Raw genomic sequence first — 22,277 nt, 5'->3', positions numbered from 1 at the left:
CTGTAGAAACTCTGCCAAATTGGATTGGAGCTTAGTGTAGCCATCTGGTTTCACCAGTCCTCGGTCAAATCGTCCAACCCATGCTAGCATGGAAAGCGGACGTTAAACGATGATGATATATGTGGTTGTAGTCTGAGTGGAGTTATATCTGTTTGTGCAAAGGTGAAATGAATGTTAAGGTGTTTGAATAGTAAGGTTGATAGAAAATATGGAGTTGCAACTGCTGAGGAGAGAAATAAAGGGTTTTAGTATTTCATTTTGAAAGCCTGGCTGCCAGTGGAATAAATGTTACTGCTTAGCTGGGATCAAAACTTCACCAATATGACGATGTGTATTAAAATATCTAGGACTCCGCCATCTTGTTTGTTACGTCTGTTATCATTTGTCTCTTTCAGCATCGATGACATTCTGACTGCTTTTGACTCTGACAATGACGAAGACGACGACAACAGCAGCAAGAAGAAGAAGAAGAAGAAGAAGAAAAAGAAAGGTGACAAATCTAAAGAGGAGACGGCGGCATCTGGTGCAGCATGGCTGAAGGAGAACACTGACGATAACATAACAGATTTCATGGACGTCAGTGCTGCAAGAAGCATAAGCAGTATGTTGTGGTTTTATGGTTTCATCTCCTTTCTTCCTTTCACTCCTTCAGCCCTTAAGCGACAGGAATGGGTTGCAGGAGAGCACATGTGACAAATGGGCAAAAAACAAAGTGTCCTTTTTCTTAAGGGTTGTACCTATTTTCATTCTTAAGTCGGCACAAAAACTGAATATTTATAATCTCGTTATTGAAAAGAGCTGTAAAATATTCACATACCTTTGCATACACCATGGGACTCCCGTATTGTTGTTGTCAAACGAATGTATGAATGGTAAAAAAAAATCGGTGCTCGTTTTCCATGTAGAGCTTAGTTGAAGCATCACTTTTTTTTCTATGCTATCTAGAGCATCATTCATCACCTACCTTGTCTGATGAGGAAGGAAAGACAAGAAATTACTTTGGGGTGTGACTGTGTGGTAAGAAAGAAGCTTGCTTCCCAACCACATGGTTCTGGGCTCGTTCTTACTGTGTGGCACCTTGGGCAAGTGTCTTGTACTATAGTCTCTGGCCAATCAAAGCGTTGTGAGTGAATTTGGTTGGTGGAAACTAAGAGAAGCCCGTAGTATGTGTGTGTGTATGCACACACACATATGTGTTTGTGTTGCTGTAACTTAGTGGTTCAGCAAAAGAAACTGATAAATACTGAGGTTGATTCATTTGGCTGAAAATTCCTCAAGGTAGTACCCAGCACAGCCGCAGTTCATTGCTGTTATAAATCTTTCATTTGCAACTTGATGTCCCCCACCAATATAAGAGCCACTTACCCACAGGCACATTTGACAAAGTAGGCACTCAGGCATCAGTTGGTGGTGGCCATATTCATGTTCTTTTGTTTTAGTTTTTTTTTATTTATTTTGATTTTTTTTTTTTAACAGCAACCAAACCATCCAAATCTGGGAAATCTCAACAGACAAGTCGGTCATCTTCTAAGTTTGACCTTGCCCCTGATGGCCGATTGCTCATTAATCAAGAAGACGATAATGGTGAGTAAGGTTACAGTTGTGATGGAATTGATTGTTTTCAGAATTAGTAGTCAATAACAGTTGCGATGGATATGTGTGATCTATAATGGACTTGGATTTGGTGTCCCTGTTTGTGTGTATGTGTGTGTGTAATGTAAGTGGTTAAGATTTCTAAATATATAATCATGACATTTGTCTTTGGCTTGTAAACATTTTATATACAAGACATATAAACGATGTATGTATGTGTATATATATATATATATATATATATATATATATATATATATATTGGTTGGCATTTGGAAGGACATCCAGCTGTAAAAATCATGCCAAAACTGACTCTGCCTGTGCTAGTGCCATGTAAGAAGCACTGAGTCCACTCTGCAAAGTGGTTGGTGTCAGGAAGGGCATCCAGCTGTAAAAACCCTGCCAAAACAGATACAGTAGTCTTCTACTTGGCCAGCTCCTGTCAACTATCCTACCCATGCATGCATGGAACACGGACAGACATTAAACGATGATGATGTGTTGTATGTGTTGCTCTCTCCTCATTCATCCTCTCCATAACATTTACAAAGGATCTACTTTATAGACGTCAGAATTGTCTGTTATACCAGCCACCCAGACACACATCCATATCATTCAATTTTGTTCTACTCATGTATTTACTAGATGAAAAAGATGCTGGTTCCGGTGATGAAGACAGTGAAGAAGAAGCACTTAAATTTATGGCATCTAAGATGAAGGTAGGTTAATTAACTTTGTTGAATGTTTACTGCCTTAATCACCTTTTGTATCTTCGTTAGCCCATTTTAGTTAAATTCTTCTCTGATATTAAACATTAACCCATTAGCATTCACATCGCTCCCTCAAATGTAATTTTTATTCATAATTTTTTGGAATTAATTATGCAGTATATGTATTGTAGATTCTGGAGACGCATGGCTGAGTGGTTAGGGTGTTGGACTTATGATCATAAGATTGTGGTTTCAATTCCAGGTTTGGGCAGTGCATTGTGTTCTTGAGCAAAGCACTTCATTTCACATTGCTTCAGTCCACTCAGCTGGCAAAGATGAGTAATCCTGTAATGGACTGGCGTCCCATCCAGGAGGGAAATGTAAACACAGAGAAAACAAGAAAATGGCCCTATGCTCCTTACAGAGTAGTGTGAACTAACCCATATAGCTTTGAGATTTCAATGATGTTTATTTTTAGAATGACATTGTTGAATAGGTGTGAGAGGCTGGATCTGGCCACTTTGAACATAAAACCAGTAGGTTGTTTGGGCCAGGTACAGCTGGTTTGAAATGCTAAATGGTTTCAAACAAGAGCCACAAACCTGTTGATGGGATTGAAAACCAGTCCTGGGTAGCGCTTTTATGGTGGGCTATAGTTTTGCAGCTGTGGGTGGGTAGTGGGCAAAATCAAGGGCTGCCCTGGCCAGCACAAACTCTCTGCTATGCCACTGTGGACCTACTAGGTTTTCTCCACTTCCTTTGCTATATTTTAACCATTCACAACTATACACAGAAATCTGTTGTTGCTCTCAAAGAAATTCCCGACTTTGCTATCTTAATACTTTCACTATATACATTCTTTTCAAATACGCTGAATAGATTAAATTGCTTTAACAACGTTTCAATCGAACCCAATTTCATGTTAGATTATTTCAATTCTTCTTCCCAGTCTGATCAGAGCAGGAAACGGAAGCGTCCCAGCACAGATGATGCAGAACACAGTGAATCTAAATATGTTGGTGAGTCTGAACACATTGTAAAGATTTCTTCATTTCGTTCACTCGTTGCTTATTGTGTTGTCGTGTTTGCCATAGTAATGTGTATGGGGTATAGTAAGGATGGTGTAGGTTACTCTCGTTTATCCTTTATTATACTAAGTGAAAATCTTCTGTCCACTATGCTACTTGAATTTTGGTGTACCCTAGTCAGTTGGTGGCCCCTTGGCCCTGTATAAATTTCTATTGCTTAATATAATTTGTATTTACCCCACGATTCTTACTGCCCACAAGGGGCTACACACAGTGGGGACAAACAAGGGCAGACAAACGGATTAAATCGATTATATCGACCCCAGTGCGTAACTGTTACTTATTTAATCGAGGATGAAAGGCAAAGTCGACCTCGGCGGAATTTGAACTCAGAACGTAGCAGCAAGCGAAATACCGCTAAGCATTTCGCCCGGCGTGCTAACGTTTCTGCCAGCTCGCCGCCTTTCTTCTAAACAGCAGGGTTCGCCACCATCCCCTGCCAGAGCCTCGTGGAGCTTTAGGTGTTTTCGCTCAATAAACATTCACAACGCCCGGTCTGGGAATCGAAACCGCGATCCTATGACCGCGAGTCCGCTGCCCTAACCAATGGTATTGTATTTACCCCAATAAGCAGACTACTCAGTTGTGATATATAAACATTAAAAATAGTACCAATTTCTTTGCAGCATGTAGTTTCAGTCTACAGATCTCCATGTTGTGGGCTCTGAATGGTTTGGCAAATATATGTTATTTCCTGTGCATCTTTTTAATGCTGTTATTTCATTGGTTGCGGCATGCTGACCATGTGTGTAAATTGTTTGTTCTTGTGTGTCTCTCTTGTATTATAAATAAATGGTTAACATTTCTCTTTCTTCTGCATGTTTCCAGCTGGTGGCCATGGTATCCATCGGCCTAAGGCATCAGCCAGCAAAAGACAAGAGCCGGTTGTAAATCTTGGATCTGAATACAAATCAAAGGTAGGTTATCCGTGATTCACTTCTGCCTTGTATTGTTGTTGTTGTTGTTCCTGGGTATTTATAGGAAGTGGAGTATATGGGGGGGGGGGGGTACATTAACAGAGAGGATGGCAGAAGGGGTAGTTAGTGTAAATCTAGGTTTACACATAGACAGGTTAGACAATAAAACATCATCAGGTGTGATATCTCCAGCAACATAGAAAACTGGTGGATTTTGTTGAACCTCTTCCATTTCTATGGCAACAGCTGCTGGATCTAATTGAACCTTTGCTGTTTCCATAACAACAGACTTTATTGAGCTTCTGTTGTACCTGTTGCAACAGCTGTTCGATTTCATTGTGTATCAACCTCTAATTATCAAAAGGCTAAGTTCACTGCCAAGGGGCATGTCTCAGACTATCACAAGGTATATCATGTCCTATGCACTTATGTAGCAGCTAGCTGTCACCAGTATATATATCTATACTCATCAATTTCTCTCTCTCTCTCTCTCTCTCTCTCTCTGTATACATATCCCATGGACTTTCATAAAGATTTCGTCTATACAACTTCGAGGCTTTTAGTCAACCTAAGGTTGTGGTTGCCCTAGATTTTTGCATTTGTGTATTGTATTCATATTTGTTCTCGGTCTTATTTATATGGGTTGTATGCTTTGATTTTACAGAAGGCAGGAGGCGATGTGAAACGACAAGGCAAGCCAGACCCATATGCTTACATCCAGCTCAAACACCAAGACCTCAATAAAAGGTAAATGATCCATTACTAAACATCATTATTCTCTCTCTCTCTCTCTCTCACCATTCGGGTGGGGTTCTTCTTTATGCAGACTTGTCGTCAAAGCTATTCCAGCCTCGAACAAGCACTCTTTTTAATTCTGTCACAATGTATCTAGCAATACATTATCCAATGTGCTAATGGCTCTGAGGACAGGATGAACGTCATCACAACATTGTATCTTTTCTAAGTGTGTAGTTAGTTCATTACCAGTTTACAAGGAATCCTGCTGGGATTATGCTTAACCTATTCCTGCCATGGCAGGAATACTGTGTGGCACGGTTAGACCTCCATGGGCATGGAGGAAACAATTGTTAGTTAACATTTGCCGTGTGTGATTGAGGAGCTTGCTTCCCGACCATGTGGTCCTGCGTTCAGTTGCACCTTGGCCAAGTATTTTCAACTGTAGCCCTGGGTCGATTAGATTCACAGAAACTGAAAGAAGCCTGTCTCGTATATGTGTCTTGACATCATGTCATGGGTGTACATGAGCATCACTGTCATACAAGTGCTATTGATTGTGTCCAAGTTGGTTGGCAACAGGAAGGGCATCCTGCCTCAATGGATTCCATCTGACCTATGCAAGTATAGAAAAAGTGGCTGTTAGATGGTGATGGTTTTACATTATCAGATATTTCTAAAGTAAAAGATATTGTCTCCATGATTTTTATATTATGTTAATTATATTATTCAGGTTGAAGACCATTGAGTTGTCATGGATTGAAAATCAATCCTTCTTTATTCCATTTTGTCATGTTCCCTTTTATTTTATTTCTCTTTTTGCAGAAAACGTTTTAAAACGAAGGGCAAGTTCAAAAGTTTGTTGGATGGTGCAAAGAAGGGAGCAACAAAGGGTCGAAACAGTTTGAAATTGAAATCAAAAGGTCGCAAATGATCAAAACTGAAGATTGTGTATACAATGAAATATATCTATATAAATATATAATCTTATTGCAGCTTCATTTTTTTTTGTGTTCCTCTCGTTCTCAACAATCGCACACACACATAGATGTAACCAGCTGTTGCCATGCCAACAGATCAAACAACAACACTCAAGTGATATTTATTTACAGTAAGTTTATTACAAATGTTGACTCTGTTCCGGTTTGCTGGTTCTTGTTCTTCTTTCTTCCAATCCATCAGGCTACTTCTGTAATGACAAGGAGAAATAAAACAAATTAAGTTTAATGTAACTGGTTTTTAATATCACATCTAGTGTCACAGCAGTAGATGTGGTGTAGCATAGTGATTGCATGCCACTTTAATTTACAGCCATTCAGTTCCCTCATCAGCCATTTGTGTTTATCGCCACTAACCAGGTTATCCAGCACTTATTAGAAGAACATCAAGCCTATGGAATTCTCTCCCTAACCGTGTAACCTTCACCAGTCTCAAGGCATGGACTCCATCCTTTGTGCCATGTTAAAAAGGTAAAAATGAGGTTCATTACAGCTGTGAAAGTGGAAATGATGAGGAAATATTGGACAATAACACTGTTACAGTTCTGTATTTAAGAGATGAGGAATTATGTACACTATTTACATTTTTCAGCTGATACACCCTCCAGCCTTCATCAGGTGTCTTGGGGAAGTTTCAAACCTGGGTTCTCATTCCTAAGGTATTTTTCAGTATTATTATTTTTCTCTTCTCCTTCCACTCCTCCTTCTTCTTGCTGCTGCAGGAGGAGGAATCGAACTCAGAATCTTGGGGTTAGTAGCCTGTGTTCTTAACCACTACACCATATGCCCTGTGGGCATATGGTATAGCGGTTAAAAACACGGGCTACTAACCCCAAGATTCCGAGTTCGATTCCAGGCAGTGACCTGAATAATAATATCGAGAAATACCTTAGGAATGAGAACCCAGGTTCAAAATTTCTGCAAAACACCTGATGAACAAGATGAGGACAAATATCTGTCAAGTGTAAACAATGTAGAAATACTGTGATTATTAACAATATAACATGTAAGGCTGGACACTAGAGGTTTCAGTCAATGAATTGTGGCTATACTGGGGTACCACATTGAAGAAGGGCTTAGTCAAACCAATCAACCCCGTACTTATTCTCACACACTCACAATGGGTTTCTTTCCATTTACATCTACCAAATAAGCTCACAGTGCTTTGGTCAGCCTGGGGCTGTAATAGAAGACACTTCATTCAAGCGAGATCGTTGCCAGTGCCACTGAGTGGCTCCTGTGCAGGTGGCACCTAAAAAACATTTTGAACTTGGTTGCCAGTACTGCCTGACTGGCCCTCATGCCGGTGGCACGTAAAAAGCACCCACTACACTCTCAGAGTGGTTGGCGTTAGGAAGGGCATCCAGCTGTAGAAACTCTGCTAGATCAGATTGGAGCCTGGTTCGCCAGTCCTCAGTCAAATCGTCCAACCCATGCTAGCATGGAAGGCGGACGTTAAACGACTTGCTCAAGGTGCCAAACAGTGAGACTGAACCATGTGATTGGTAAACCCACGAATATGTGTGTGCTGTAAGAAAATGCATTCAATAGAGTTTTGTAAGATAAATGGTAAGCAAAGACGCGGACGTTAAACAATGATGATGATGAAGACATCATGCCCTCATAAAATACACCCAGAACCTCCATTAAAGAGGTTGGTATTAGGAAGGGACATCCAGCTACAGAAACCTTACTAAAGGTGGATTGTATGAGTGAAACTTATTCATCCAATCCATCTACAGGAGCAGGAACTGAAAATATGAATAAACTCAGACTGTAAGGACCTGTCCAACCCATCGCAGCCGGGAAAACATGTCGATTGATGGGGAGGAGATAGAACAATAACTATCAACTAGGGTCCACTTAAGATTTTGTTAAAGTTTAAGTGCAATATTTCTACTACACACAAAATATTAAAAATTTTTTTTAAATATAATTCCTAATAATATTTAATTATAAAAAATATAATGGGATGTTTTAAACATCAAATGACTAAAAAGGTCCATCCAGGTATCAGAGAGATCCACAGGTAAAAAAAATGGTTGAGAAACATAAGATGATACATTATTAAGCTTAGAGTCTCCTGTCAGAATTAAACAAAAATAAGCTAAGAGATCTAACTTAGTGTGGCTAGTGGCATGTATTTAATAACATAAAGTTTTGATTAATTAAAATTATCTTCACTTCTAGAGGCTGTACCATAGTTACTAAATGGTCATTAAGACCAGCTCCATGTGAAAAGGGGAGACAGCCTCAAGAATTTCCCCAAAGTTGACCTGCCATCAGCATGACAATTGTCTTATCTTATCTCCAATAGCCATGGGACTGCAACATATACCAAAAGCAGAACACATTTATGGCCTGGATAGCATAGTTTAAACGAAAATGAGCTGAGAGAAGTATCTTGCAGTGGCCAGTGGTATATACTAGAACATAGAAGATACAGATATACAAACTACCAGTTGTCATGCACAGCTGGGAATTGAACTCATGCTCTTATGATCATGAGCCAAATACCACTAAGCCATGCACCTTCACTAAAAGGTTAAGTAATTCATGCTTTTATGTAGTACTGAAACCATTTTTTCCTGAATATCTGCTGTTGAAATTAGAATTTAATATGCCTTTCATACCATCAACTATGGTAACCTATGACCAGATTCTAACCCGTATTGTTGATAGAAATGAAAACAAACTCTGTAAAACCACTCGGCCACCATCATCATCATTTAACATGTTTTTCATGCACTTTGACTGGAAGTAGTAAGCTGAGAAGCCACACAAGGTTCCAATCTGATTTGGCAAGATTTCTACAGCTGGATGTCCTTTCTAATGCCAACCACTCCGAGAGTGTAGCGCAGTGGTTCCCAAAGGTAGTACTGGAGGTCCATGAGCTAAATCCAAAATTTCATATATATATATATATATATACGGATAAGCATATTAAGAGGGATCTGTAGGAAAACTCATTTAGATAAAAGGGTTGGGAACCGCAGGTGTAGCAGATGCTTTTTATATGCCAGTTACGAAACGCCAGCATTGGCCACAACTGATCTCACTTGTCTTGATAGGTCTTCTCAAGCACAAGTACTGAGATCAACTTGTTTGATGAAACACTTGCAAGGTGGTACTCCAGCATGGCCACAGTCCAGCTACACTTAGTGTGGTTGTTGAGGTTTACATCCTCATCAACTCTTTGAAGTGGAAGCAGCACCAAGAAAATTCCTTTGGGATTCTCAGCCATACCAACATTGCTTGAAAAAACCCGGGAGACACACCTGATGGACATTTTGTTTTATCAAGCACTAAAGGACGAAACCTTGGCAAGATTTGAACCCAAAGCATTAGAAACATAAATTCAACAATGCAAGGATTTTGGGAAAAGGGGTTGATCAATTAAATCAGTGGGGCGCTAGGAATATGGCTAGATTGTCAAGGGGACGGCAGCCCGAAAACATTTGGGAACTACTGAATCAATCATAGTACTTGATTGGTGATTGATCCTTTTATTTTATTGGCACAAGGCCAGCAAATTTGGGGGAGGAAGTTTACATCCCCACCCCCACTTATTTTATTGACCCCGAAAGGACGGAAACCAAAGTTGACTTTGACAGAATTTGAACTCAGAACGTAAAGACAAATGAAACGCCACTGGGCATTTCGGCCGGCAATGCTAATAATTCTTTTCTACTCTAGGCTCAAGGCCCGAGATTTTGGGGGAGAGGGCCAATCAATTAGATTGACCCCAGGATGAAACTGGTACTTAATTTACTGACCCCCAAAAGGATGAAAGGCAAACTCGACCTCAGCGGAATTTGAACTCAGGATGTAAAGACAGATGAAATACCGCTAAGCATTTCAGCCGGGATGCTAACGACTCTGCCAGCTCACTGCTGCTTTGTCCCTTTATTTTATTGAACACCAAAGCATGACACCCACAGTAGGTCTCAATAAGGTTTGAACTCAGAATGGAAAGATCCAGAATACCAGAAACCACCTCATCTAACCTTCTAGGGAGCCTACTATCCACTGTCCTTAACACTATGTAATATACAAGCTAAAACGAGAGGCCCCCTACGTGGTTATTATCCGATAGAAATAGTAGCTGTGAAAATCTACTTCAATCAACTCTGTCCAATTCATGCAAGCATAGAATAAGAAACATTAAACAATGATGATGATGATGGCATAAAAGACACGTGAACGTATTAAATACCAATTTCAACAGTGCATATTCTGGAAATAAAATGTTTTTAGTGCATCAAGGTGTGTAATATTGCTTTCCAATTTTGGCAAATTTTGTGGCTGCAGTAAGTCGATTACATCAAGCCCAATGATCAACTGGTACTTTTTACTGACCCCCAAAAGGGTGAAAGGCAAAGTCAAACACAGCAGAATTTGAACTCGGATCATCAAGACAGACGAAATACCACTAAGCATATTAAATTCTGCCAGTTCGCCACCTTATTAACGCTTTAGCATTTAATCCGGCTATATCCAACCGACTTTTAAGTTAAAACTGACCAGATCCAACCTCTTACACCTACCCTACAATGCCATCCTAAAAATACACAAACATGCCATTGCAATTTTGAAGTTATAAAATAATGCATGATTAATTCAAAGCAATATGAATAAATAAGTAATACATTTGACAAAAAAATCTGAATGCTAAAGGGTTAAAGCAATGAAACAATACATTAGAAAACATTGCAAAAGTGCTCTTAATTAGCAGAAAACATTATTGTATATAAAAAGCAAGTTGGCAATTACAATTGAACATGAAGTAAGAAATCATAATCGTGAAAAAATCCTACATGTTTAACCCTTTTGATACCAACCCAGCTGAAACTGGTTCTGGCTCTAGTATAAATGTCTTGTTTTCATAAGTTTTGAATTATAATCTTCCACCAAAGTCACAATTTATGTTCCTAAAACTAGTTTAATGATAACTAAGTTATTTTACTAAATTCTTTGTTATATTTAAAGTTAATTGAAAGAAACACAGAGCATCTCAAAATAAATATGGTAACGAAAGGGTTGAAGTAATAAAACATGCAAGAAGGAAAAAAAGCAGAAACCCATTTCATAAAAAGCAAGCTCCCACCACAATTAAACATAAATCACAGCAAAAACTTTAATCAGCTCGGGTGAAGAGACTGTCTAGATTAAAATCAGCCTATAGTGGGGAGCATCAGGGACAAAATTAGCTTAAGGGAGGCCCAACTTCACATATAGGACCCAGGGTAATACTCTGAGACATTATTGGGGGATGGGGAAGGGCACATTTATGTCACCAAATGTGTAATTCTCTTAAAAAAGCAATGTAAAAGACTTTCAGAGTGCTCTGCCGGGTTAGTATATTATGTTGAGGTGTTCAACCCTCTTGTTAGTATACTTCTGTTCAAACACACACATATATGATGGGTTTCTTTCAGTTTCCATCTAACAAATCCACTCACAAGGTTTTGGTCAGCCCGAGGTTATAGTAGAAGTCACTTGCCCAAGGTGCCATGCAGTGGGACTGAACCCAGAACCATGTAGTTGGTAAGTAAGTTACCTACCACACAGCAACTCCTGTGCATATATATATATATATATATATATATATATAAATGACGGGCTTCTTTCAGTTTCCGTCTATCAAATCCACTCACAAGGCTTTGGTCGGCCCGTAACAGGTAATTTTGAAAATAATATAGATTTTAGTAAAATAACTTTGACATTATTCTCACCGAGGCGATGACTACGGACCGAGACCTTTGGAAATGTGCTGTGCGTGAGAAGACCCGGCAAGCCAAGTAAGATCGTTGCCAGTGCCCCTGGACTGGTTCTTGTGCGGGTGGCACATGAGATGCACCATTTTGAGCGTGGCCGTTGCCAGTACCGCCTGACTGGCTCCTGTAGGATTTTCGAGCGAGATCGTTGCCAGTGCCCCTGGACTGGCTTGTGCGGGTGGCACATAAAAGACACCATTTCGAGCGTGGCCGTTTTCGTGCGGGTGACACGTAAAAGCACCCACTACACTCTCTGAGTGGTTGGCGTTAGGAAAGGCATCCAGCTGTAGAAACTCTGCCAAATCAGACTGGAGCCTGGTGTTGCCATCCGGTTTCACCAGTCCTCAGTCAAATCGTCCAACCCATGCTAGCATGGAAAGCGGACGTTAAACGATGATGATGATGATGATGAAGATGGTGTCTGGAACATGAATTTTAATGAAATTTTTAATTTATGTTTCTTTAAAACAGGAAATGTGTATCATAGAAGCAATGGTGGTCATGGTTGGATTGGTATCGAAAGGGTGAAATACATGTCATTTCTTTTTTCTTTATTTACATGACTGCTGGTGGTACGTAAAAGCACCCACTATATTCTCGGAGTGGTTGGCGTTAGGAAGGGCATCCAGCTGTAGAAACTGCCAGATCAGATTGGAGCCTGGTGTAGCCATCTAGTTCGTCAGTCCTCAGTCAAATCGTCCAACCCATGCTAGCATGGAAAGCGGACGTTAAACGATGATGATGACATATTTATATTCTAAGTCGAAGTCTGGTCAGAGTTGATCTAGCCATTATCGCTCTTCTAAAATACTGTAATTGATGGTATAAAAGACGCACAGACACGTTAGGCATATCCTAATTTCAACAGAGCATATTCAAGAAAAGCTTTTTTAGTGCATTAAACCATATAATAAGGGCCCAACTTCACATAGAGAACCCTAGGTGATATTTTTCTTTTTTTATTTTCAGATATTTTTTGAGAAAAAGAAAAGTACATTGTATCTGAAGATGCTCCTCATATTTAAGAACTGCTTTAACCCCTTGGCATTTAGGTTACTTTGTCAAATGTAATACTTATTTGTTGACATTATTTTGAATTAGAAGGTGCATGGCTCAGTGGTTAGAGCATCGGTTTCACAACCATAAGGTAGTGAGTTCAATTCCCAGATCGGGTTGTGTGCTGTGTTCAGTCCCACTGCATGGCACCACGAGCAATTGTCTTCTACTATAGCCTTAGGCCAACCAAAGCCTTATAAGTAAATTTGATAGACAGAAACTGAGAGAAACCCACTGTGTGTGTGTGTATTTATGTATGTGTCTGTGTTGGTCTCCCACCAACACTTCACAACTAGTGTGGGAATGTTTGCATACCTGTAACTTAGCAGTTCGGCAAAAGAGTTTAATAGAATAAGTGCTAGGCTTGAAAAACTGTGAACTGAGGGTGATTCATTCACCTAAAGTTGTTCAAGGTGGTGCCCCAACATGGCTGCCATCTAATGACAAGAACAAGTAAAAAAATAAAAGATACTATACCATACACCACACTACAATGTACCATTCAGTGGTATACTACACTGTACTATACCATACACTACAGCTCTCCTCTCTGCCTCTCTACAACGTATATATCTAACACTTTTATGTTACAAAGTACTGAGGTTAATTCATTCATTCAACTAATAATTCTTCAAGGTAGTGCCCCAGCATGGCCACAGTCTAATGACTGAAACAAGTGGGAAGATAGATTTAAGAAAATGCTAAAAAAAGCCTACCTTGTTTCAAAGTTAACAGTGTGTCCTGTGACAATACGGTCCAGTTGATGAGATTACTATCCCGATGAGTTTTCAAATGTCTTTTTAAGCTGCAGTTCCTTGCGAAACCACGCGTACAAATCGTACAAACAAACGGTTTTTCTCCAGTGTGGGTCCTCACGTGCCGCTTCAAGTCGGAGTTTTTTGAAAATGTCTTGTTACACAACTGACAATAAAATGACTTCCCCTTCGTAAACACTTTCATCACATTTTTCAGAATATTTTCTTCCTTCTCCTTTTCGGTGACAGCTGTATGACACTTCAGGTGACATTTTAAGCTGTCGTTATCTCCAAAGTACATATCGCAAAGGTCACACCTGCAAAACTGTGTTTCTTTATGTATTTTGCTATGCCGTTTCAAACCGTATTTACGTGCAAAGCTTCGACCACATATGTCACATTGGAAAGGTTTCTCTCCTGTGTGTATTCTAAGGTGTCTTTTCAAGTCAGAACGTATCGAGAAATCTTTTTTGCATATATCACAGTGGTAAAGGACCACTTCAGTTATCGCCGGACTGTCATCTTGGTAAACTACATTATCTGATATTGTGTCTGCAATTTCATCTAAATCTATCACTTTATCCTCCAAGTTTATCACTTTGTCAGCAACGTGAATTTTGGCGTGGCGCTTCAAGTGCCAATTTCTGGTAAAACTGGAACCACACAAACTACAGGTAAATGGCTTCTCCCCTGTGTGTGTCCGCACATGTCTTTGTAAATTTGAACACTTTGAAAAAGCTCGGCCACAGATCGCACACGGATATGAGTTTCCATTATTCGGTGGTTTTGCAGGTTTTTTATGGTAAAATTCACCAGAAAAACTCTGCTTCTCACTGATTAAAATTTGTGTTGCATTTTCAGCATGCGTTTTAACATGTCGCTTTAGGCTGCAGTTCCTGGCAAAACTCATGCTGCACATGTTGCAATGAAACGGCTTCTCTCCGGTGTGTGTGCGGATGTGCCTACGCAAGTCGGAACCTTTGGAGAATTCTCTACCACAGAATATGCACGGGAATTGAGTTATGCCAACATGCATTCTTGAATGTCTTTTCAAGTCTGATTTATCGAGGAAACACTCCCAGCAAACCACGCACTGGTGCAGCTTACCTGCATCTGAGTTCTGTGATTGTTTATCAGCAAGAATTTCAGGAGAATCTATTCGTCCGTCATCGTACCAAACTTGCATATAAGCAGATGGTTCCTCTGCCGGTTGATCTTCAATAATAATCACATCCTTATCACTGTCCTCGGCTACCTCCTCTTCCTCTTCCTCCTCCTCGTCCTCCTCTTCCTCTGCTAGCCGTTCTTTCTCTTCTTGTTCTTTTAATTCTAATTCATCGTCCAAATCTATGTCCCTAATATCCACCGTATACACTCGTTCACCTGTGAAGGAGTTCTCAACACGCAGGTAATGGTCGGAAAAATCTGGGGGTTTTTCCATGTCCTTAGCAGAAACCGAATCCTCGGTGTATCTCTCAATGTAATTGTTGGCAATTAACATGTTGATTTCCTCGTGCGACTTTATATGTCGTTTGAGGCTAGAGTTCCGGGTAAAACTCTTTCCGCACTCTGCACAAAAGAATGGCTTTTCTCCGGTGTGCGTCCGGACATGTCTTCGTAGATCGGACTCCTTCGAGAAAAATTTGCTACAAAACTGACAGGGAAATTGCTTCTTCTCGGAATGCATTTTAAAATTGTTCTCCAACTAGTCACTGCAGATAAATCTTCCATTACACATCACACTAGAAACTACAGAGGATTAATAATATGGTCGTAGAATGAAGAATTGATGTAAAAGTTCTTTAACTACATTTTGAAGAATTTGGACCCATTTTCAGACATACTCTGGATCTAAAAGTAAAAACAAAAACCTGCAAAGAGAAAAATAAATACATTTAATAATAATAATAATAATAATACCTAGAAGAGTTTGCACTCCCCCAAACAACAAAAAGAACACACAATACTGCACATACCGCAGCAACGCGGAGGTGTAGCAGGTAATGCAGTAGAAATCTGCCTGAAACTATCAAATGTTGAATAATAATAATAATAATAATAATAATAATAATGGTTTCAAATTCAGGCACAAGGCCAGCAATTTCAAGGGAGTGGGTAAGTTAAATTACATTGGCCCCAATATTCAACTGGTACTTATTTTTTTTTATTCCAAAAGGATGAAAGACAAAGTTGACCTCAGTGGAATTTGAACTCAGAATGTAGAGATGGATGAAATGCTGCTAAACATTTTGTCCAGCTTGCCACCTTAATAATAATAATCCTTTCTACTCTAGGCAGAAGGCCTGAAATTTGGGGGAGAGGGATAGTCGATTACATCTACTCCAGTACACAACTGGTACTTAATTTATTGACCCCAAAAGGATGAAAGGCAAAGTTGACCTTGGTGTAATTTGAACTCAGAATGTGAAGATGGACGAAATACCGCTAAGCATTTCGCCCGGTGTGCTAACGATTCTGCCAGCTTGCTGCCTTAGTAATAATAATGGTTTCAAATTTTGGCACAAGGCCAGCAATTTCGGCAGAGGGGTTAAATTGATTACATTGACCTCAGTGCTCAACTGGTACCTATTTTATTGATCCTGAAAGGATAAAAGGCAAAGTCGACTTCAGCGAAATTTGAACTCAGAATGTAAAGACAAACAAAATGCTTTTTTGTCTGCCAGCAGGATGGAGTAAGTTACTTACACCGACCCCAGTATATGACTGGTACTTTATCTTATTGACCCTGAAAGGATGAAAGGCAGAGCTGACCTCAGTGAAATTTGAACTCAGAACAGGAACAAATGCCACTAAACTTTTCATCAAATACTTTTGCAATTCTGGCAGCTCACAGCTCTTTTAATAATTATAAAAATAATAATAATTAATGAGCTTATTGTACACAGTGCTCAGCTACACAACAAGCTCAATAGAAAAGGTTATAAGATGGAACAGAAAGCAGCAGCAATAAGGCGAGAAATACATGCAGTGTACACAGAATAAAACAGAAAAGACAGAAAAGTGAACTGTGTGGTAAGTAGCTTGCTTACCAACCACATGGTTCCGGGTTCAGTCCCACTGCGTGGCACCTTGGGTAAGTGTTTTCTACTATAGCCTTGGGCCGACCAAAGCCTTGTGAGTGGATTTGGTAGACGGAAACTGAAAGAAGCCCGTCGTATATATGTATATATATATGTATGTGTGTGTGTGTGTATATATGTTTGTCCCCCCCTCCATTGCTTGACAACCGATCGATGGTGGTGTGTTTACGTACCCGTAACTTAGCGGTTCGCCAAAAGAGACTGATAGAATAAGTACTAGGCTTCCAAAGAATAAGTCCTGGGGTCGATTTGCTCGACTAAAGGCGGTGCTCCAGCATGGCCGCAGTCAACTGACTGAAACAAGTAAAAGAGTATTAAAAGACGTATAAAGAAGAAAAGGTGTATTTGACATAACAGGAGAAGGAATTTTTGAAGGGTGCAGTGTCCTGGCAATTGACAACTGATGCAGGTAATTTATTCGTCATAGGTGCTGTACTGTTTTGTTTTTGTTGTTTTATGATTTTATAAAGATGTCTGTGAATGATAGTGAAAACAGAAAAGAAATATTTGTAATTTAGAGAGAAGGCCACAAATTTTGGGTCAATTACCATATTTTAACGTGTATAAGAAACCCCTTTTTTATCAAAAATTAGGTTAGAAAAATATGGGAGTTTCTTATACAAAAACATGTCTGGTCATGGGGAAACACTACCTTGCTTGGAAACAGGTGACAGTTAGCAACAGCAAGGGCATCTGGTTATACAAAAATCTGCCTCAATAAACTTGACCTGACACATTCAAGCATGGAAAAGTGGACATTTAAAACAATGGAGGTGGTGATGATGATGATGATGATAATGATGGTATGTGTGTGTGTGTGTGTACACAATAAATGAAAATAAAAAGATAGTCATGCAACATATGTTTCAATAGCATGTTACTTTGTCTGCGCATGACATTACATAATATATATGATATTACATAATTTTTGTTACTTTATATGCTAAATCACCAGCCGTTTCATCAGGTGACATGAATCACTGGTAGAGGCAACACAATTGATAACCATGGTCATTACAATCCAAACTGATATATTATGTTATGTATGTGTATACATACATGTATATATATATGTATATATACATATATATATATATACATATATATATATATACATATATATATATACATATATATATATACATATATATATATATATACATATATATATATATATATATATATATATATATATATATATTTTTATATATATATATATATATATATATATATATGTATAGAGAAAGAAAAAGATGAAGAGACCAATGGCAAAGTTAGAATTATATTTTATGTATAAAGTCTTACAGCTGTTTCAGGGAAAATCCAATGTATCCCTAGGGGTAGACCAAGAATGAGATAGGTGGATAATATCTGTAGTCTTAAATTGGTTGCACTCAGGAATCCAGTTGGAAAAATTTAATGAGAGTTGCTTCTGATTGGCTCCTATGGAGGAGGTGCCTGAGGTCCCTGTCCCAACAACTCTTCCAGGAATAGTAGGTGGAGAAGGTGGATGGATACATAACATTCATACACCTCTGTGTGTGTGTGTAGGTCTGTATTTGTTGAAGCACATCTACAGACGGATGCCATTCCTGTCACCAACCCCCACCTGTGTCCAAGGAAGGTATGTAAAGATGTGGGTGGGTGTGTATATGAAAAATGTATGTGTGTATATATATATATATATATATATATATATATATATATATATCATCATCATCATCATCATCATCGCTTAACGTCTGCTTTCCATGCTAGCATGGGTTGGACGATTTGACTGAGGACTGGTGAAACCAGATGGCTACATCAGGCTCCAATCTGATTTGGCAAAGTTTCTACAGCTGGATGCCCTTCCTAACGCCAACCACTCTGAGAGTGTAGTGGGTGCTTTTTGTGCCACCGGCATGAAGGCCAGTCAGGCGGTACTGGCAACGACCACGCTCAAAATGGTGTATTTTACGTGCCACCCGCACAAGAGCCAGTCTATATATATATATATACACAAATATACACACAAACACACATATAGATACTCACATACATACGTATTTGTGTTTATGTACGTATGTGTATTTATATATATAATATATATAGTGTGTGTGTGTGTGTGTGTCTGTGTGTATGTGCGTGCGCAGGTGTATCTGTGTGTTCCAAGCTATTTGAAATTTATCCTAAGTATAACATTTCACCATCGCTACCTAGTAACTATAGCACCTTTGCTGAAAATAAATAACAGAAAAATATATACACACACACACAATATATATATATATATATCACTTGGCCATATTATTCCATACTGGCATCGTATAGTATATGAGGCAAATACGTCGGACGGAGGGGAGGTACTATAAGTGGCAGTTATGTCACGCAGTCTAATGTGTTTTGCTTATCTGAAGACGTTATGAGATGATTTCCAAAGAGAGCTCGATTACGAATTCTTGCAGATCAAGCGACCACAGCTCCCCTGATGGCTCTCTTCACCAATACACGTAGTACATAATAGCAACAGTAATACAGCCCATTTAGCCCAGCACACACACACACACACACTACACACATAGCCGAATGAAGGAGCCTCTACGTAGTTAATCGACCTGTTAGAAATAGCAAAAAAATCTAAATCTCGCTCATATCGCATCGTACTGTCTAAAAAAAAAAAAAAAGAGAGAGAGAGAGAGAAAGGACATATTCGGTTGTGATACCTTGCATGTCGTTAGGAAAAATAATGAAGACGAGATGGTCAGGACACACAGACAAACACACACACACACACACAAGGCAATGAGGACGCTTCTCTGTGGTTGCTTGACCTGCTAAAAACAGCAACTAAATCTCCCCTACGAACTAAAAAAAAAATAGAGAAGGAAGTACACATTGGATTGTGATATTTTTTTGCATGTCGTTTGGAAAATAATAAAGACGAGATGGTCACGACACACGGACACACACACAAGGCAATGAGGAAGCCTTCATGAACTGCTAGAAATAGCAACCAACTGTTCTTCATATCGCATCCTAGGTTTAAAAAAAAATAATAAAGTAGGTAGGACATATTGGATTGTGGTATCCTGGATGTCGTTTGGAACATGACGAGATGGTCAGGATACACACACACACACACACACACACATAAGGCAATGAAGGAACCTCTACACGGTTAACCGACCTGCAACACATAGCAACCAAATCCCTCCCTCACATCACATCCTATGTCTGAAATAAATAGCAAAAGGACATATTGCATAACGATAGCTTAGATGTCGCTCGTAAACTAAAAAGATGGGATGGTCATGACAGGAACGATGCTTTTGAGCTTTAAGTTGCTTGATCAGGGTTATAACACGAATAATGTCCGGCCATGATAGGTCTTACAGTTCTGTGAAGAACGAGGAGGAGTGCCGCCGCCTCAGCTTATGGCTCTTCTAAAGCGGGGATCTAATATTATTATAGAGGTGGGGTCAGAGTCTGTCAATGATGGTGGCAGTCAACAGGCAGTTCCAACCAGAATCTGCAGTCTTTGTTTCGTTTTACTTTTCGTCTTAATTTTATATTTTTGTTGCTTTTTTTGTTGTTTCTTAATTTTTGTGAGAATCTTGTGTCTGTGTGTGTATGAGTGACAGCTATAGATAGTGTATGTGTGTGTGCGTGAGTGTACGAAAGGAGAGAAAGAGCTACAGATTAGTGTATGTGTGTGAGTGTATGAAAGTGAGAGAATGTGCGAGAGAGAAAGAAAAACAGTGCGTGTGTGTGTGTGTGTGTGTATATGTATGAGAAAGTGAGACACGGTATGTGAGAGAGAGAGATAGTGTGTGAGTATGTGTATGTATAGAGGAGAGACTGTGTGAGAGAAAGTAAGGAAGTAAGAGATAGAGGTGGTGTGAGAAAGTGGGAGGAGGGACAGAGTGTGAGCAAGCCGACTCCAGATGCTCTCATGTCAAATATATTTCGTATAAAATATGCGACTGTAAGCTAATAACTATATCAAGTGTATATATTTATGCAGATGTATGTATACATATATACTATACGGCATACATATATATATATGTAAAAATCAAGAGTCTACAAGTGTGTATGTGGTGTTTATGAATTTTAATTCGATCCTTATTCGTCTCTTATTTTTTTTCCCACCATCCTATCTGTTGAAATTAACATACAAATATTATATTTATAAATAAACAATTAAGCCTGCGATATTTCCATCGTTACAACTCCATGTTTCGCGTTGTGCTTTTCGAATTGAGTACTACTTTGGTAAATAATTATATATATATATATATATATGTGTGTGTGTGTGTATGTGTGAACACGAGAGGTAGAGAGAGAGAGAAGAAAAGCAGCTTCGATAAAAGATAAACTGAGAGATATATTAATATCTGCATATCACACACACATATATATATATATTAATATCTGCATATATATATATATATATATATATATATATATATATATATATATATATATAATGCTTTATATGTTTTATCATAGAATGTGTAATAAAAGTGAAGACGAAGTAAAGCTTATTAAAGTAGAACGTTGGTGGTGCTAGTAACAGAATGTAAAACCATTAGCAGTAGTATCAACTGGTTAAACCCACTTTTCCCCTTTCAACTTACCTTGCTTTAAGAAATGGCATTTATTTTTGCCCCTTTTTTCGCTGTCTCAGAATGACTCCATTGCAGAAATTCCAACTGAAATCAAAGATGTCAGTGGAACAACGATGTAGATAGGTGTTGTTCGTGGATGGAAAAAGGCCTATGTATCGATGTCTGTTCAACAGATCACAGCCAGTAAAGTCCCCGGGTGTTGAATGCGATGTGGGGGGGAAGAAAAAAAAATTAGGCAGTAAACACTACCAAGAACAGACACCATAGGGACTGGCACGGTGAACAGGGGAAAAATGTCACCCTATTTTAATTGGAACCGGCTGCAAATTAAAAACAAAATTTACAAAGAAAAACCAGAAACATCAATTAGTTGCAATGTAAAAACGTCATTAAAAGAAATAAATAAAAGTATGACTTTATTTTAAATAAGTCATAGCAGACAGGATCAGACCTGAAGAAGTTAGTGGCTCGATTCGCTAGTAGTGTTATTAATTGTTTTCAATCCCAGTTAAAGAAAAAAATTTGGATGATGTCTTCACAACCTGCATTACATACACACACACCCATCACAACCAGAGTACCCAGCACTGATTATATATATATATATATATATATATATATATATATCTATATATATATATCATTATATATAAATATATATTGTGTGTGTGTAATATATATATATATATATATATAATGTGTACAAATAAATATTATATATATATATATATATATATATATTGTGTGTGTAATATATATATATATATATATATATATATATATATATTATATACTATACTATACTATACTTTGATCTTAATCAAAAGGCCGAGAAGAGATGTTATTGATTCTAGAGTTGTAACCTAGGTTTATCAATACAGTTATTAAATTCAGAAGCGTTTGATTTTTTTTTTCTTTTAGATTTTTGTTTTAC

The 22,277-nt window shown here is 38.6% G+C and overlaps 2 protein-coding genes across 5 annotated transcripts in view; one reads left to right on the top strand and one right to left on the bottom strand.

The window, feature by feature from the left end:
• Nucleotides 1-6,270, top strand: part of LOC106873391 (RRP12-like protein) — a 38,406-nt gene extending 32,136 nt beyond the window's left edge. The window contains exons 28-34 of the mRNA XM_089362261.1: nt 396-601; nt 1,477-1,584; nt 2,239-2,312; nt 3,253-3,322; nt 4,220-4,308; nt 4,973-5,055; nt 5,869-6,270. Of these exons, the coding sequence (XP_089218387.1) occupies nt 396-601; nt 1,477-1,584; nt 2,239-2,312; nt 3,253-3,322; nt 4,220-4,308; nt 4,973-5,055; nt 5,869-5,977 (739 nt within the window). The 3' untranslated portion in view covers nt 5,978-6,270. The remainder of the gene's footprint in view (nt 1-395; nt 602-1,476; nt 1,585-2,238; nt 2,313-3,252; nt 3,323-4,219; nt 4,309-4,972; nt 5,056-5,868) is intronic.
• Nucleotides 6,140-21,620, bottom strand: LOC106873402 (uncharacterized). Of its 4 annotated transcripts, none has more exons than XM_052972656.2 (4): nt 21,353-21,620; nt 16,904-17,024; nt 13,591-15,500; nt 6,140-6,232 (listed from the first exon to the last, which is right to left on the bottom strand). In XM_052972656.2, the coding sequence occupies exons 3-4, from the start codon at nt 15,314-15,316 to the stop codon at nt 6,222-6,224; spliced, it is 1,737 nt and encodes a 578-aa protein (XP_052828616.1). In that variant the 5' UTR covers nt 15,317-15,500; nt 16,904-17,024; nt 21,353-21,620; the 3' UTR covers nt 6,140-6,221. The 4 variants fall into 4 exon arrangements, with proteins under 4 accessions (XP_052828616.1, XP_089218388.1, XP_089218389.1 ...); XM_089362262.1 differs by lacking the exon at nt 21,353-21,620 and adding an exon at nt 19,900-20,170; XM_089362263.1 differs by lacking the exon at nt 21,353-21,620 and adding an exon at nt 18,036-18,229.
• Nucleotides 21,621-22,277: the final 657 nt, after the last annotated feature.

This window comes from Octopus bimaculoides, chromosome 14 (assembly GCF_046866305.1).
Source record: "Octopus bimaculoides isolate indiv1 chromosome 14, ASM4686630v1, whole genome shotgun sequence".
Lineage (NCBI taxonomy): Eukaryota > Metazoa > Mollusca > Cephalopoda > Octopoda > Octopodidae > Octopus > Octopus bimaculoides.
The sequence above is the reverse complement of the archived record's forward strand: the minus strand, read 5'-3'. Positions and strand labels throughout refer to the sequence as shown.

Excerpts from the sequence above, each read along its gene's own strand:
- LOC106873402 (XM_052972656.2), bottom strand. The coding sequence starts at position 15,316 with ATGCATTCCGAGAAGAAGCAATTTCCCTGTCAGTTTTGTAGCAAATTT.